The 18158-nt window shown below is 44.4% G+C and overlaps 1 protein-coding gene across 1 annotated transcript in view; it reads left to right on the forward strand.

The window, feature by feature from the left end:
- The window catches only part of NSD2 (nuclear receptor binding SET domain protein 2), a 68605-nt gene that overhangs the window by 28741 nt on the left and 21706 nt on the right, over positions 1 to 18158 (forward strand). Inside the window, exons 4-20 of the mRNA XM_083151292.1 lie at positions 794 to 960; positions 1374 to 1829; positions 2227 to 2371; positions 3864 to 3941; positions 5033 to 5133; positions 7629 to 7704; positions 8676 to 8797; positions 9969 to 10070; positions 10394 to 10517; positions 10834 to 11031; positions 12187 to 12366; positions 13278 to 13434; positions 13909 to 14114; positions 14205 to 14308; positions 14381 to 14650; positions 16273 to 16389; positions 17585 to 17726. Coding sequence (XP_083007418.1) covers positions 794 to 960; positions 1374 to 1829; positions 2227 to 2371; positions 3864 to 3941; positions 5033 to 5133; positions 7629 to 7704; positions 8676 to 8797; positions 9969 to 10070; positions 10394 to 10517; positions 10834 to 11031; positions 12187 to 12366; positions 13278 to 13434; positions 13909 to 14114; positions 14205 to 14308; positions 14381 to 14650; positions 16273 to 16389; positions 17585 to 17726 — 2745 coding nt within the window. The remainder of the gene's footprint in view (positions 1 to 793; positions 961 to 1373; positions 1830 to 2226; positions 2372 to 3863; positions 3942 to 5032; positions 5134 to 7628; positions 7705 to 8675; positions 8798 to 9968; positions 10071 to 10393; positions 10518 to 10833; positions 11032 to 12186; positions 12367 to 13277; positions 13435 to 13908; positions 14115 to 14204; positions 14309 to 14380; positions 14651 to 16272; positions 16390 to 17584; positions 17727 to 18158) is intronic.

Raw genomic sequence — 18158 nt, forward strand, 5'->3', positions numbered from 1 at the left:
GGAGTACTGGCAAATCCCATCTAAAGTCCAGACTTTGCACACACTTCTTCTGTAGCCGCAGGACCCTGCAAAAGAAATGTCACGCCTGCAGCTAACCGGTGCCTAAACAGAGCAACGTGTGTGATGCTCCATTTTATCCCCCCCCCAGTGTTAAACACGGGGCAAAACAATTGGAACCCTTTCAATCTCCCTGGTTTGCTTCATGTGGGACGAGCATGTTTAATGCACCAGCAATGTGGATGTGTAATTAGGCTCCCCCATAATAAGTAGCGAGGTATAACGAGAGCTGGGATGTCAGTTAAAAATGAATATTTATTGCCGGAAAATGATCTGAAGTCAATTTAATTGAAGTTTAGTTAAATATTGCGTCCAAAAAAAAAAACCCCAGTGGCTGTGAGCAATGCTGGTGGCATTTTTAGCGGATATTTTGCAGCGTTGGCCCTCAAAGGGTTAAATCGTCCTGCTTTACTGCAGTTTGCGATAATAGTTTAAATCTTTTTTTCCCCCCTGCAATTGCCTGTTGAAAACTTTACACACCTTTTGCCATTTCCTTAGCTCCACCTGTTGGCTTCAAGTGTTCTAAAGAGAAGGTATTTGGTTTAGTTTAACCCTATAAGTCCTTGTACAGCCATGTATGGGTACTGGGGATGGCAAAGGAAGGGGCTAGTGCACATGTAAGCCCAGCAAAGGAGCCATGTGGCCATTAGACCGTACCAACATAATTGTCAACTCCTGTGGAAGCGATGTCACTTTTTACCTGCTCTAACATTGTGTACGTTCTTTTTTGATTTAGGGCAAAAAAAGAGTATTCGTCAGTATCATGTACAGTTTTTTGGGAACGCACCTGAAAGAGCTTGGATATTTGAGAAGAGCATAGTGCCCTTCAAGGGAGAGCAGGAGTACGAGCATCTCTGCCAGGAAAGTGCCAAACAGACGCCCAATAAAGCTGAGAAACTTAAGGTACTCTCGTCCTTGATTTTTGTTCTACAGTCTTCTAAGTGTCCTGTTTATTTTGTAGTTGGCTGGAGATAAAGTACCGACCAATCAGCTCCATTTACTTTTCAAATGCAGCCAGTGACGTGGCAGTTAGGCACTGATTGGCAGGCAATCTCTGTCCAAGACTTGATAAACCCCATAATTCCACAAACCTGTCTAGACTTCTGGCCCAGTACTATCTGGGACAAGTTGTTGCTGTATTTCAGGTCACTTTTGCAGTAACACAGAATACTTTACTTCATTGCCAAAATAAAGGACTTTCTGTTACATTACATAGTTGTCTGAGATTTCTCTTTCGTAGAGCGAGGGTCCCCAATTACCTGCAGACGCTAATGTTTTTTACTGATATTTCTTTTATATTTTTTGTCTCCCTCCAGCTTTTAAAACCAATAACTGGTAAACTGAGAGCACAGTGGGACATTGGTATAGATCAGGCTAAAGCAGCAGTGCTGATGACCTCGGATCAGAGGAAGGATAAGTTCACTTTCGTTTACATCAAAGACCGTCCGCACCTTAATCCTAAAGTGGCTCGGGAAGCGGGGATTCCGGTGGAGTTGTGTGAGGAGGAAGCTTTGGATGAGCCATCTGATAGCACAAAGAAGGATGACGGTGTGCCCAGCAAGAGGAGGAGGGTGTCCAGGCTTCCAGCCGCAGACTCTCCAGAGACTGAGACTGATGTGAAATCCGCTACTGCTAAGCCTCCCGATAGCCCAGAACCCAAAGCTGGGACTCCGTCAGCTCCCCCCAAAAAGAAGTCTGCCGCGTACGGGAGAGGCAAAAAGGGAGATACCGTGGCCCAATTCCTGGTGTTCTGCCAGAAGCACAAAGATGAGGTTTGTGTTCCGCATTGGTCATGTTTGTAATCCAGTTTTTAGCACTAGGTGTGTGCACATTGAAAGGTCATATTCTCTGGCCCTCTACTCTACATAGCTGGCAAAGGCTATTGCTCAGTATATTAATCTACGGTTATCACTTGTTCATTGCTATCTGTACATAAAACCTAGTAAGGTTTCACCAAGAGCTAGCTATCTGTACATCCATATTATTTAGAACTCGCCTTTATTTCATGTAAGTTATCGAACCAAAGGATATTCTGTCTGTCCTACAAACCAGGTTGCATGCAGGCTACCGGGGAACCCTGTGCTTCTAGGACTGTGTATTTGGGAAGTCTGGATGCAGCTTTGAATTTTATGTAAGCCCCCCTTTTTTTGCTTTCTCCCCCTCCCGCAGGTAATAAGTGAGCACCCCGACGCTTCCAGCGAAGAGATCGAAGAGTTGCTGCAGTCCCAGTGGAACATGCTCAGCAATAAACAAAAAGCCCGTTATAACACAAAGTTTGCCATTCTCACCTCTCCCAAATCTGAAGAAGACTCTGGTAAACACCATACCGCACTGTACTCTAAAACATTTTGATATCATGATGGCTGTAAATGAGGGAAAAGAAGAGCAGCTTTTCTACTAACCCTTTTTATGATTTAGCCCCTTCCCCCCCTTTATTCAAGGTCATGTGAAGTCCAGCCTGCGATAGCTACATGTACACCCCCTTTAAATCATCCCCCCCCCACCACTTGCCCTTTTAAATCTGAAAACCCTTTTTTTTTTTTTTATGAAACAAAATCCACCCTGAAAGCAAAGACTTTGCAAACCTGTGTCTCTTGCCTCTAGTGTAAAAGTTTGGTTTAATTCAGCTTTTGTTAGAAATTCTGTATAACTCAACCATATTTGTATTATTATTTTTTGGGGGCCGTTTAATGAAGGAATGAGGAACCCTCCGGCTGTTTAACTGCTCATCCCAGCTTGCCCTGCTACCGTTTTGCTATTTGGCCATGCTAAAACAGATGCACGGCATGCTGGAATGTGCAGTTGAACAACAGCTGTAGGGCCAAAGGTTCCTCATCCCTGATTTAATGCAATAATAGTGGTATTGTAGGAGTGACACCTTCTTTGCACCCATTTCTGTGGAGTAAATGGACCAAGGTGCTGCCCAGTGACACTTCCTGTATATATGTTTAGTAGAAAACAAGCACTGCCTGGCAGTACAAGTGACTACCCCAGGTAATGGCTTTCTCTTACCAGGTAAAGAAGTTTGGTACATTAGTTGGGCATCATTTCTAAAAGTCCTGTTAGTGTGATATGACTACATGTATTTATTGTCAGAGCTTGTTCATCCGATTGTAATATCTCCCATGTGTCCTGTATTCCTAATTCAAGCATCTAGCCGGAATTACAGTTATCCTCTGTTGCTCTGCTCGCATACCACGTACAGCGCTACGCAGGCCGCAGGAGTGTAAAATGCTGGTGTGTGAACAAGCTCTGCAGAGATTTGTTACAAGTCCTCTGCCAGCTGAGGACTGCTTGCTTTGGCCAACCACTAGTGACCATCGACTATAATGTAAAGCTGCGTCTACACACATGTTTGTCAGGAAGGCGCCTACACATTGCGTTTTAGCAGGATGCAGCCGAACAGGAGCGGTTTAGCAGGATGCTTACTCAAGAGGATATATACACAAGCCTGCTGGTTCCTGCTAAAACGCAATATGTAGACCCAGGACGCTGCATCCTGCTAAAACGCAATGTATAGACGCAGCCTTATATTACATTCAGGAAAGTGACAATCGTTTGGTTGAGTGGTGTATTAAACATATGTGTCCTTGATTGGCTGGCTTCTGAGTATAGCTTAACAAATCAGAGTTAAACAAGCCATGTAATCTACGAATCATTAGACAGCGAACAATTTTTAGTTTTACGTTTTTTTATTTTTATTCAAAACACCCTCCCCGTCCATGTTTTTAAATAGTTGGACACCAGTTAGATAAGGAACAATCAGACAAAACAAAAACACAAAACCCCCTTCTGTATCTCTCAAGGTGCATCGCTGATGAACACTGGGGACGCCAAGAGAAACGTATTTCAAGAGTTACCAAAGAGGAGATCGAGATCAAGAAGTAATTGAATTTCGGGTTACCCACTAATTACTGATAATTGGTCCAGCATAACTTCATGAAAAACGAAGCCTCTTTCTAAGATATTAATGGATTCTTACAATTTCAGTATCTTATAGGTGTAGTGATAATACTTTTTTTGTCTCTTTCTGGAGAAGAAAAATGCACTGCATGTAATGTTCATCGAGAAATTCCTGTGTTCGGTTACAAATGTGCTTTGTCGTGCAGCCTTTATATCAATATCTCTTTCCTGCCGGTTGAAACTAGACTTGCTCTCGTCTCTTGTCCAGCTTAGATGTGTTAAAGCACCTAGCGTGCCAAGGAGCTTGCAATCCGAAAGGTGCCAACTTCTGGCACAAGTGACTACAAGAGGGTAATCCCTTATACGCTTTAGTACATACTGCCTCCCCCCACCCCACCCAATGAGGAGATCTGTTTGCAAGACCGCTTTGTAAATACCTTTTTATTGTGATTTTATCCTATCCCTCCCCCCTCTTAATTGTGCAGTCACATATGTTGTAATCACCCATAAGTAACAGCTCAGTGATTATCTTAACACTTAATGGTATATGTACGGGCAAATCTCACTTCATCCTAATAAACAAATCATTTTCATCTGTTTTGTACATGGAGTGACTATAGTGGTGTGCAGATTGCGTAGTTATGTTGGATACAAAACACATTTTTGCATTCTCTGCGAAACACGCGTGGACAGCGCACCCACTTCTGGTGTATACTGAAGTCGAGTGTCACTGAATCATGCTTGCACAGTGGTGGCGGATGGAGACGTGCGATTACTTGTATGCTGTGAACCTTGTGCTGACAAAGGTTATGATTTTGGAAGGTAAAATGGGTAACATTAGCCAGCAATAAATAAAATGAAGGCTTTTTTTTTATTATTATTTTTTTATATTACGTGTTTTTGTTAAAGTCTTGTCTTCATGCTTACTACACAAACATTGACCTGCTGCAGTTAGAGCTGTGGTAGAAGCGGGATGGGGGGGTGGGTTCTCTGGCCACATTTAAAAAGAGCGCGGGTAGTAGGTAATATTCCTGGGCTTTTTTCACACAAGTTTCACACCCTCCCCCTAAAGGTAGATTGCATGGAAATACACGAAACCACATAGAGACGGACGGCAAGTTGCCCGACGAAGCCGAAGCTCCTAGGAAGAGGCTCAGGAACCATAGTCAGAAGGTAAATAACTTCCACGTGTTTTATTCCTTGTGTACTAACAATGTAGCAAAGACTAACACTTCAGCTAGCTCGTCAGTCGCGTCTTATACATTGTGTTAATTAACGCGCCAGGAAGCGGTTTCGGAGGTGAGATTATAGAAGGAAGCATTTTTTTCAAGCTCAATGACAAATTGTCTATTTAATAATCTATTGTATACACCGAAATGAGTCTAGTTTAAGAATGGGAACTTCCCCCACCTGAAGCAATTAAACAGCGTTTTGGGCAGGAATGTTTCCCATAGAGGTTGCGCACAACCAAAAATGTATCTTCAAAAAAATGTTAATGTAAACCGTGTAGAACAAACTGGGTTCTAAGGTCTAAAATAATGTGGTAAGTAAGCTCTAACGAATAGTGGTAAATAAGCTCAAAAGTAAATAAAAAGGGATACGCTCTAAAAATAAAGTGTCCATTGTCCCTTTTCATTGCTCAGATTCTTGCCGATGCCAGACTCAAACAAAACCTCGCTCCTTTTTCTCTTTCACTCAAGTATTTTTGTAACTGCCCCATTCCAACGAACAAGCTATAGGAAGAAGGCTGGAACGAATGAATGATTTCTGTGATTCCTGCTCCTTTAATAGACTTGCATCCGTTTTCTATACAGAGTGTGTACAGAGAGCTACTCTGAGAATGAGTGAGTGCTGTGTCTATAAGGAGCCGCTTTACATCTCCCTTTCAGGATTGCTGGGCCTATCCGTTCACTGAGTGCTGAGATTGTTTTGACAACTTAAACCCCCCCATTTTCTAGTAAAATGTTATTTTACAGCTTGCTAGTGCCCCTTATACACGTACATATACAGTCAGACATGGCTGTATGGCATAAGCTTGATGTGCAGATCACCTATTACATAAGCAATGATATAATACACCTACCTCCTGTAAAGAGGTGTCTGCAGTATGTAAGGGATGGGCCGGTTCTTGCTGGAATGCAGCTAACCGTTCACTTTGATCCGGTGGCATCACTTGGTGACGTTATCAGCTGCACACTCAAGTATTAGTTAATCCACAATACAATATAATATTGGTTTAATCTACCATATGCAATCAACACGGGATGTTGTAGGCAATTAGTGTTCCTATGAAGGCCCTGGGTGACTCTTTGTAAACAAGTCAGATGAAATTCTGAAGGATGAGTCCTAAATGCGTGAGTGGGGATGGTATAAATGATTGACCATTTGACTTCTGCAATATATCATTTGCACTGATTTATCGCAGAGACTGGATCACAAAAAAAAAATATATTAGTTTTCTCCTGGACGTAACATGCTTTAATGCAGGCGGTGAAAATGTATTTGGTGCGCTGCATGAACAGCCAGTATTTTTCCTGCACACAAATACTATGTTACTGTCGCTAGAATTCAGCCATGACACCCCCCCCCCCCCCCCCCCACATAACTGGCAGATTGCAAATTAGTGCCGAATCCTCCCCACAGTGTGAATAGGATGAAGCTTGTCTCGTGGGGAAAAAAAAATCTGAAGCACGTGATCAAAATAGTCTGCTGTCACACACACACACACACACACACACACACACACCACTGCAGTAATATGCTAGGAACAGATTTGCTTAGCATTTTGCTACAGTGCTCCAAAATGCTTAATAAATGTGTATTCGGCTCCCACCCTAATCCCATCTAATTACAGGGAAGGTTTCCGTTATTTGGAGGGCACCGTCTACACGATTCCAGTGTCCTACTTAAAGACTTAACCATGTGTTGCAGAGCACGGTCCTTTCCATGTTCTCTTAACTCCCTGTGATTACTTAATAATGCCATGACCAATATGCAGTAGGTTTGGATCCTTTTATTTTCCTTCTATCAACTGCAGGCTGTGTTTCTAGCCTTTTGGATCTGAATTCTAACGACATTCAGTACATGCATGCGGTACATAGTAATATGAGCATCATATTGCCACTGCGCTGTCAGGACATTTGAATCCAGCTAAGCGATATATTGAATCAGTCTTTATTTTGTTTAGTTTTCCATGAGACACCTGCATTGGATTTTTTTCCCCCTCTCCCCACCACCCCCCTTCTCTTCATCCTACAGACGTGTAACGTCATATCACTTCCTGCTTTGAGATGACATGCGTAGCTTTAAATAAGTATGCTGCTGCTGCTCAAGTCTACCACTAGATGGCAGTGAAGGATGAGTGCTTTTTTTAATAAAACAAATAAAATAAAAACAAACCGAATTTGTCCCTATCCTTCCCCCTCAATATCTGAATATCCATGGATAAGCGATACCAGTTGACATTGAGAATGGCTCTTTAAACAGATATGACTTTTTAGAAGTGCTAAAGGCTACTAGCGGTGGAATGTGCTTGCATATGGCTGTACTGTATGGCTGCCAGATAAGACTCTTATTTCTTGGTCTCCTGTTTCAGCTAAAGCGAGAGGATTTTATTATTCGTCCGATCCATTATAAACAACCGTTGCTGTCTTGTTTTTCTCCTGTAGCAAGTGGAAGTCAGTATTGAAAAGCCATCAAAGTCCTGTAGAGGCAGAGAAACCGTCCCTGTAAAGCCCCAAGCAGGTAATTTGATTCCATATAACTGCACTGGTTCTTACATTTATTAGGGACTACTAGTGTGTGCACTTGCTGTGCTGGGTAACGGGGATGGAAACGACTGATATTGTAGGCTCTCTGCTGTGTCCTTCAACTATAACTTTTAATTGAATCCAAACTTGAGGTTGATATTTCTGATCAGCGAGTTATTCAGCAGTAACCTGTTGGTTACTTCATATATCGTACAGCCCCAGTGCTATTACTGCTGTGATTTCTGCTTGTGTGTCTTAACACGGTCAACCAGCAATCCGGCAAAATATACTTTTATTACGAGATTGCAGTGATTTTATTTTTGATTGTCTGGGATCCTTTCTGACACTCTTGTGCTAGCTTGGCAACATGAGCTTATAGTTAGAAAACTTTATTATAAACAAGGAGATCTGACAAGCTGTGCAATCGACAGTGGATCATTTGCCCATAGGAACCAATCAGCTGCTCACTGTCATTTTCTAGATTGGGCTAGCCATATGAAAGCTAGAAGCTGCTTCGCTGGGCTAATGTCTGCATAAAAAAGGGGGTGCTACACCGTACATATGGAAAATGCTTCCTGTTGTGCAGAGAAAACAAAGGCCTAGGCAGCTTTATATTGTTTGCATTGTTAACTCAGTTTGTAGCGGAGGTTACTGATCAGATAAACCCTGTTTTACCAGATGCACTCCTGAGTTAAAGGCAAGAAACCGTGTGTTTTGCAGTCTTTCCTTCTGTTGTTGATACGTAGTCACACTGTCAAATGCCCATTGCGGCTTTTGTTGGTAACGTTATCATTCTCTTGCAGCTTTCCCCTAGTGTCCACTCTCTCCCTGATATCAGGAAGCCAGCACAAAGCAATCTCACCTGTGTAACTATTCCGCTGGTAGCATCTGAGGGAGCTGGATCTTGTGTATCGTCCGGAGCACGTGCTGCGAATGTAGACTGTAATTAAATCTTTGTTTTTACAGCCGTACACAACCTCTCTGATGCTTGCAAGCCGTTAAAGAAGCGGAGCCGCAATCCGGATCTTGCCTCAGTCACGCATGCGGTCAGCAAGAGTTCATCTCCTGTTTCTCTGATTGAGAATGAGGTAAAGAACCCTATAAATTTTTTGTAATCTGCAAATTAAAGGATTTCCCACAGCCATTAGCAGAAAGTCGAAGGTATATGGTCATTAGGTCGACACTGAAGGTCGATAGGCCTTAGGTCAACACCGGGGAGGTCGAGAGTCAAACGTGTCGAAAGGTTCATATTTCATGCTCTACCATCCACTAGGATAGTGATGGCTAATCTTGACACTCCAGCTGCTGTTGAACTACACATCCCAGCATGCCCTGCTACAGTTTTGCTATTTGGTCATGCTAAAATTGATTCAGGGCATGCTGGGATGTGTAGTTCAACAACAGCTGGAGTGCCAAGGTTAGCCATCACTGCACTAGGGTGTGGGGGGAGAATATAATAGTGTTCCGAGCACACGTGGTGCCCTGGTAAGGTGACTGTGACGACATTCGGGGCAAAAAAAAGTGAGAACCCACCTCCAACCTTTTGACTGTCCTTAGGCATTTTGACCTTTTCCTGTGTAGACGACTGAAGGTCATTCAGTCGTCTACCGACCTTAATTTGGTCAACCCATACCCACGTGGAATTGACCCAATAGCGGCCTGATGCGTGGTCCCATAATGGTAGGAATTGGTTTGTATTTCTGATAATTATTGCGTCCATGTCTTAGTAAATAGTGGATTCGGCTTTTGGTTAACAAGTGTGTTGCCGCACATCGTTCCAAAAGACCCGAGTTTTGTACAATAACAACCAGGGTTCACTTAATGCAGGCATATCCAAACTACGGCCCTCCAGCTGTTGTGAAACCACAAGTCCCATCATGCCTTGCCACAGTTTTGCTATTAGGGAATGCTAAAACTATGGCAAGGCATGCTGGGATGTGTAGTTTCACAACAGCTGGAGGGGCCATAACTTGGACGTGCCTGACAGAAATCTGCGCTAACTTCACCACTGGAGGCTTACTGCATGCAGTCCTTGCAGAGCTCCTGGCTTTTACCCCCAATTCTCTGTTACTGAATATTAGCTCTGGGACCAAATATAATCATTCCAAGCACTTAACCTGGGAGATAAAAGGCTGCGCTATGTCCCGTGACCTATTGATTACATCATTCCCCCCCTTTAGTGACCAACCCCCTAGCAGGACCTGGGAAACATATTGTAATGTCTGATTACTGCTAATGTGGAATGTACTTTTACTGTAGGTGTCTGATGAGAGATCCGAGTCACCCTCTGATAGTGCAGACGAGTCCCTGCTCTGCAAGAAGTCTGAGAAAGGATCTTCAAAAAAGGAACTAGTCTGCCAGGTAAACACCCCCCCCCCCCCCACCCCACCGTTATATATGTACCTAGCCTGCCTGCTAACAATTATGCAACACTGCATGGATTTTTCCATTTAATTTGATGGGATTGGTTTATACCCTTTGAGCTGTAACTATTCCACAAACCGACAGCCTTTAACGTTGTTACAATTCACAGGCATCCGTAATGCTGGACTGCATGTGTGTGTGTTGGTGCAGTATGTAAGTGTTGCAGGCATGGGTATGTTTCTGCAGTGTACGTTTACCACATTCTGGTATTCTGTGAGATTAGTTTTATTATGTGTTTTATCTATACGAATGTATTCTAGGTCTGTGAGAAGCCTGGGGACCTCCTGCTGTGTGAAGGCCTCTGCTTTTCTGCTTTCCATGTCTCCTGCCTCGGCCTCACTAGGAAGCCCTCTGGACAGTTCCTGTGTGGAGAATGCACATCAGGTGGGAAGCCTTGTTCTCTTGCGGATATATACAGATCTCACTACACAAATGGCCGTAAGGTGCAGGATGAAATTAAATGGGGGAAAAAAAAGTGCTCTGTAAAATAAAATAATATATGTATAAATGTGTTTTCATGAAGTATTTTTGCGTTTCCTCAGACTCTGAAACGTTTGTTACCATGGCATAGTACTGTTCTACCTTTTCTCTTCAGCCATGTAAATGTTTTTTAGTTTTCTGGTTTAGTTCACTTTAATGGTCGTTCTATTGAGCTGCAGTTCTGTTCCTCACCCTCCTGCCCTTTCCTTTCCCCGTCTAGGTATCCACACGTGTTTTGTGTGCAAGGAAAAAAACGAAGCAGTTAAACGTTGTAATGCATCAAATTGTGGCAAATTTTATCACGATTCTTGTCTGAGAAAATACCCTCATGCCGTATTTGACAAAGGGTTCCGCTGCCCCCTTCACCGCTGTGCCAGCTGCCTGCTCTCAAACCCTTCAAATGCCAGGACTATCAAAGGTGAGCCTTTAGTTTCATGTGGTGTGTGTGTGTGTGTGTGTGTGTGTTCGTGCGTAGATGGTGTTTGTGTGAGTGTGCAGAATTGGAGTGATGCAGTAATACTGGTGCTCGGCCTTGGAACCCCAATATGATCCACTGATTGTCCGATAATGGAGTGACACATTTTTAAGACAATGGGGCAGATGTTTTAAGCCTTAACAAGAGATAAATGCAAAGGGTGATACAGAGATAAAAGTCCAGCCAATCAGCTCCTTACTGACTTTTTTTCAAACACATCCTGTAAGATGGCAGTTAGGATGTGATTGGCTGAATGTTTATCTCTCTTTATCACCCTTGCATCTATCTCGTGTTAAGGCATCTGCCCCAATGTTTCCACTTGAGATTCACAGGCGCATGTTGTATACCTCTGCATTAGAATAGACCCACACTGCCACTACTCTCTCCATGTAACTGCTTCAGTCACACTTACGTCTTCCTGTCTCTTACTGCAGCCTGTTTGGAAACACATCGCCTGCACTCTCCTATAAAAGGTGCTTGGCTGGTTCTTTTTCCCAGTTATGGTTGTGAGGCTTGATAATCGCTGGTCTGTCCCTTCTGTAAGTCAGCCTACATAACCAGTGGCTGCGCGGTCGGTGATACATTTGGTATATTGATTAACTAGTAAATCTTCAAGATGTTTTGTGTTACTCAAATGCTGATTGTCTTTTGGCTATAATCAGCTTATAAGTAGCTGTGTCCAGTCCGCGCCTGAAGTGGGTTCTGGTTGTGGGGCAGGTTCATTATTAAGTCCCATCTGAGCAGAAATACTTTACTTTGTATGACTAGTTTATACTGAAAGCGGTGCATAACAGGGGGGGTCATGCACCCAGGCTTAATAAATCTGCTGCCCCCCCCCCCCCCTGTTCTGATCACATTAGAACCCCTATGGGCTTATTCGGCTACACGCTGGGTGCTGTGGAAATGGTTCTGAGATCCTGCATGACCACTCTGCTGAACGTTCATACAATTAGCTTGAGCAACTAGTAAACCTTGTGTGTTCTGTGAATTGTATAGAACACAATAGAAAACCTTGTGTGTGACAATTATAGCATGGTTTATCTAACGTCCTCTGGGACAAATGATGACAAAGTCTAAGCTGCGATTCTTCTTCTGCAGCAAAGTTGATGCGCTGTGTCCGCTGTCCAGTTGCCTACCACGGCGGAGAGTCCTGCATAGCCGCCGGGTGCGCAGTACTGTCTCCCTCCAGTATCATCTGCTCCGCACACTTTGCTGCCACAAAGGGCAAAGCGCATCACACCCACATCAACGTGTGCTGGTGTTTTATCTGCTCCAAAGGTATGTTTTGTGTCCTTGTTTTTATTACTGTGATTGTTATCATTATTGCTGTCATTATTTAACGTTTATTTAATTTGGAGCAGGAGGAACTGGTAGCACTAATATGGTAATGCAGACTGAGGCGTCTTATATAGAAGTAGCTGCCTCCTGCTTGCGCTGGTGATCTGTGCGGTGTCCAAGGATGCAGCATCTGATCACCTGCAACACAACCGGCCAGCCGCGTGAGTGATCCATGGGGGTATCTCAAAACGATCGCTGAAGATCCAGCATAGAGTTTATTATACCTCCATCTTCAGATGGAGAGTATTGGCTCATCACAACCCCAAAACTGGTGACATGCTCCAGTGTTTTAGGAAACCGAGGCAGTTGCTGTCCCACAAATTTTCAGCCGTTAATCTGTTCCCAATTTTGGCCGCCATACGGGGCCCGTAGCATGTGCAAAGTACTGATCATGGGTTCTCTTGCGGCCTGAGCCGCATAGATGTATGTCAGGACCTAAATGGGGCCCAGTATATGGTCTTCCCGTTTTTATATATTGCATTTATTAAGAGTTTTTTTAAACACTTTTGTGAACTATTTAAGAACAAACCAACAGTTGATGGATGATATTTTTTTTTAGTTTCGTACTGTATTTTTTTTATTCATTTATTTTAAAATGTAAAAGGTTACCTGGTGAAATAATGTAATGTATGTATGTATGCTGTGAAAAATGGTGTTGGGAATACTGCTTTTCTCAATGACAATATTCTCCACTGTGGGCAGTGACTGGCCACAGAGTTGGCAGCCGATCCTGCAGAAGCAGGTAGCTCATACGTGGGACGGTGGAGACTAATGTTCTAGATTTATCATGTTGCAGACCTTCAATGATCTGAGCGAGTCCTTTGTGTAAATGTCATTGCTCCCGGCTGCAGGTGGAAGCCTCTTGTGCTGCGAGTCCTGCCCTGCCGCTTTCCACCCTGACTGCTTGAATATTGAAATGCCAGATGGAAGCTGGTTTTGCAATGACTGCAGGCTGGGGAAGAAGCCGCGCTATCAGGACATCATTTGGGTGAAACTGGGGAATTACAGGTACGACCTTTTAAGGGGATGTCTTATGCCTGGTACACACCAGAACGATTGAGATCGGGAGCAGATTGTAAGACGATCTTACGATCGTCTCGCGATCTGTTGAAGCACATGATCTGCTCCTGATTGGTACTCTGTTGAAGGGGTCATATTCAAATCCTACTGCTGCACGTAGGATCAGAGAATCGGCCATACGACCCACGGATCGGAAATGGTTCATAACATGCCCAATTTACATACAAACGGTAAATATTGTATCTAAATCTGGGTTTTTTTTTAGGCCAAAACGTTCTGGTGTGTAGCCTACATAACCGTATTCACTAGATGCTGTCCCTGAATGTATGATGTTATAGTCTTGTACCATTTCTATTCATCATCGTCCTTGGTCTTCTTGTTGAGTTTTGGATGTTTACCCAAATCCATCCCGTTCTTCTTCACTTATTGTGTTTGATGCTAATTGGCTTCTGTTGGAACTAGATGGTGGCCTGCAGAGGTGTGTCACCCGAAGAACATCCCAACAAACATCCAGAAGTTGAAGCATGAAATTGGAGAATTTCCAGTCTTCTTTTTCGGGTCCAAAGATTATTACTGGACGCACCAGGCGCGGGTATTTCCGTATGTGGAGGGGGATCAGGGCAGCAAACATCATGGTGTTAAAAGCATTGGCAACGTCTTCAAAAATGGTACTTGTTCCCCTCTACCTTGGAGCGCTTGTCGATAAGGGAGTGCTTGGCGGGAGTCGGCGCTACACTATAACGTTATTTCCTTCTCAGCCTTGCAGCAGGCAGAAGAACGATACTGTGAGCTGAAGTTACAGCGGAAGGCAAAAGAAACGGAGGAGAACGAGAAGAAGCCTCCGCCTTATAAGCACATCAAGGTAACGTCCTGCAGAAATTGCGCTCACTTCATTTTCTGCTTGACGGATATAATAATGTTGGTTTTATTCTAGGTGAATAAGCCCTATGGAAAAGTTCAAGTTTACACTGCCGATATATCGGAAATTCCCAAGTGCAATTGTAAGCCGTCCAGCGACAAACCCTGTGGCTATGACTCTGAATGCCTGAACCGGATGCTAATGTACGAATGCCACCCCCAAGTCTGCCCGGCTGGGGGGAGGTGTCAGAATCAGGGCTTCACCAAGCGCCAGTATCCAGAGACCAAGATCGTGAAGACTGAAGGCAAAGGATGGGGTCTCATTGCGATAAGAGACATCAAAAAGGTAATTGCATTGAAAAGAATTGCATTCAAACCGTAGGCTAAGGGCATAATAAAATGTGAAGTTTAAAAGCGGTTTCATGATTACCTTACGTCCTGCCCGCCTTGACGTTCAGATTGAGAGCCTTGTGGCCCAAAAGTCATACCTACTTTTTTAACTGGGGGCTGCTGCTGCAGACACAAGCCTCTGTCCGTAATGTCCTGTTTAGATGATGGGAACAAGTAGACGGATACATCCAAGCCAATACACTGCTTTTTCAAAGCCCGCACCCGAACACCATCCAGATTGGTCCCCAAGAAGCACAGAGGGGGGGTATTCAAGCACTTGCAACCATCTCCCGACGGAGAAGATGGCTGCGGGGCCCTATTCCATGCTGTCTTCCTCGACCGCATTGAACAGGGTATCTTGGCAGAACGAGCCTGAGTTCACAGGCAGTCGGGCTCGTTCTGCCAGGAAGTGATGAGCTCCCGGCTGCAGCTCGCCTCTGCAGGCGGCCACGCCCCCTTCTTGTCCCACAGCAGGTGGGACATTGAATCCCGTCTTGTTTTTCTTTGTTGAGCCGACTGAGAACGGGACAGGGTCACAGCTGTCGGGCCAGCTCAACAGCTGCGGCCGATGATTGAATACCCCCTAAATCTCAGAGCTATACTACATGGGCTGGTACAAGACGTGACTAATTTTATTGTTAAAGCCACAGACAGCCCAACATGAGCAGAGAGGGGGGGGGGGGGGGGGCGCTGTCAGAAGTGAACCCCATCTTACAGATGTAATGTTGTAAGAAGATGGCAGGAAAGTAATATTGTAGAGGTGCCAGGTGCAGCCAACCACACGCAAAAAAAATAAAAAAAAGCTTTACAGAAAGGGTGGTAGTGGCTATGACAATAGAGAAATGTAAACCTACATGGGATAGACATAAGCATATTGACCAAGCGGTTTTTATTTGCCATCAAATTCTCTATGCTACTATAGCAAAATGAGAGTGCATGGAGGAAGGGGAAGGGGGGTCTTCAACAGGAGAGGTATTTACTGAAGAGGCCTCAGCATTCATAATTGGGGGGAGGGGGAGTCAGCCGAAGGACAGACCTTTGTGGATTGGGCATACTAATTAATTTGGTCCAAAGGATATTATAGCCCTATGATCTGTTCAGAGAGTGGGAGAAAGGGTGTCAGCGCACAAATGAAGCTTTGCTAGAGGCACTACTGAGGAGCCTGTGGAAGCCCTCTCCCACCAGAAGAACCCAGGCAAGACCATATATTGAGGAGCAGACGCGCTGTCTTGAAGCCAAGGTTGTAGAGTAGGCAGCAGGAATTCCCATGGATATAAGATTTTCTTAGCGGCGGGGAGGGTTTGGGCCTGCAAGGTCCATTCTCACCCACAATACTATATTGTTGACCATGTGTCCTCAGAAAACTAGATCCAATGGCCTTGGAATCTAGCAGATGGGCCCCACTTTAGTAGAGAATGGTTGTGGTGAAAGCCGCAGAGACTGCTTGTACATCTTACTGACTAATTACCGTATGGATTTTTTAAGACCCCTCTCTCATGTCGGCTTATGCACTGAGACTTGATGATAAATCTATTGCGTCTGGTAGACCTATTCTCATTGGCACGGTGTATTTTGCAGGGGGAGTTTGTGAATGAGTATATTGGAGAACTAATAGACGAAGAGGAATGTATGGCAAGAATACGCCGCGCACAGGAGAACGACATCTCGCACTTCTACATGCTGACTATTGACAAGGTATATGTAAATCTGGGGCGGAACGCTAGGCTCTGCACAAAGCTCTGCTTGCTATCTATCCATGTCTGCAGCAGCTAGTGAGCCTGAGCTACATTATTTCTGTACAGCTTTGGGAGTGTTATATCCAGTGATATATGACATCTCAGTGGCCAGTATAACAGTAAGCCCTGCGCCCGGTTAAGAGAAACGTGCTGGGATATTTTAGTGTTATCTCTTCTGTTAGCACTAAAACAGACCAGCGCGTTTCTCCTTACAGAAGCGATGGCACTAAAATCAGACCAGCGTGATTCTCCTTACAGAATCGATATCACTAAAAATAAACCAGCGCGTTTCTCCTTACAGAAGCGATATCCCTAAAAACAGACCAGCGTGATTCTCCTTATAGAAGCGATGGCACTAAAACACACCATCTCATTTCTCCTTACAGGAGCGATGGCACTATAAACATGCCACCGCGTTTCTCCTTACAGGAATGATGGCACTATAAACATGCCACCGCGTTTCTCCTTACAGGAGCGATGGCACTATAAACATGCCACCGCGTTTCTCCTTACAGGAATGATGGCACTATAAACATGCCACCGCGTTTCTCCTTACAGGAGCGATGGCACTATAAACATGCCACCGCGTTTCTCCTTACAGGAATGATGGCACTATAAACATGCCACCGCGTTTCTCCTTACAGGAATGATGGCACTATAAACATACCACCGCGTTTCTCCTTACAGAAGCTATGGCACTAAATCATTCCATCGCGTTTCTCTTTACTAGAGCAATGCCACTATAAATATACCAGCGCGTTCCTCCTACAGCTTCTGTAAGGAGAAACACAATGGCCTTTCAGCACTCTTTTTACTTTTTTAGGAGAAACGCGATAGTCTGTTTCAGTGTTCTCCCTGTCATCTTGCAGCCCCATATACTTTACTACTTCCTTAAATTATTAAGTCTAGGACATTGTGGCATGAGCAAAGAATTCCTGGTCCTGTAGAACTACCTTCTGTGTATTCAGCAGTCCTGTATCTCCTGTTTCCAGCTACTGGTCAGCCAATCTGCATGTGTGTTTGATGCAGATGTCACATGCATGACATGACATGAGTCTGTGTCCAATTTCTTTAAAGTAACAAAACCTAGTTCAAAATAGGAGGGGGGAATCAAATTTTTGTGAGTCCATTTTCTGACCATTGTTCACTTACAGGACCGAATTATAGATGCGGGACCTAAAGGGAACTTGTCTCGTTTTATGAATCACAGCTGTCAGCCAAACTGCGAGACTCAGAAATGGACTGTGAATGGTGACACGCGAGTAGGCCTCTTTGCGGTGCGGGACATACCTGCAGGTAAAGATTGAGGTCCGACTGCTGTTCCGTGTTTTATTTTTTTTATTTTTTTATTCCTCACTGGAGGCTTCCAAATTAGACTTAGAGGGGTCAGTGGCATAGCTTTGTTTGGGGCGCCCCCCCCCCCCCCCCCCCCCCCCCCCATTGCCGCAGGCTTACCTGTCCGCGCGTCCCGGCTCCCCTCCTGGCTTCAATTAATTCTATGCAGACGGACCACGATAAAATGGCCGCCCCCATACCGCAGACAGTTTCTGAGAACAGTCTGCTTTATGGGGCGGCCATTTTATTGTGGTCCGTCTCCATAGCATTGATTGAAGCCAGGAGGGGGAGCCGTGACACGGGGAAGGGGGGCGGGGGGATTACTATAGTCGGACCTGTTTTGATGGAATCTGCCTTCAATGCTGTCGGAAACAATTGAATACCCCCGTAAGC

Source organism: Crinia signifera, chromosome 1 (genome assembly GCF_055691185.1).
Source record: "Crinia signifera chromosome 1, ASM5569118v1, whole genome shotgun sequence".
NCBI lineage: Eukaryota > Metazoa > Chordata > Amphibia > Anura > Myobatrachidae > Crinia > Crinia signifera.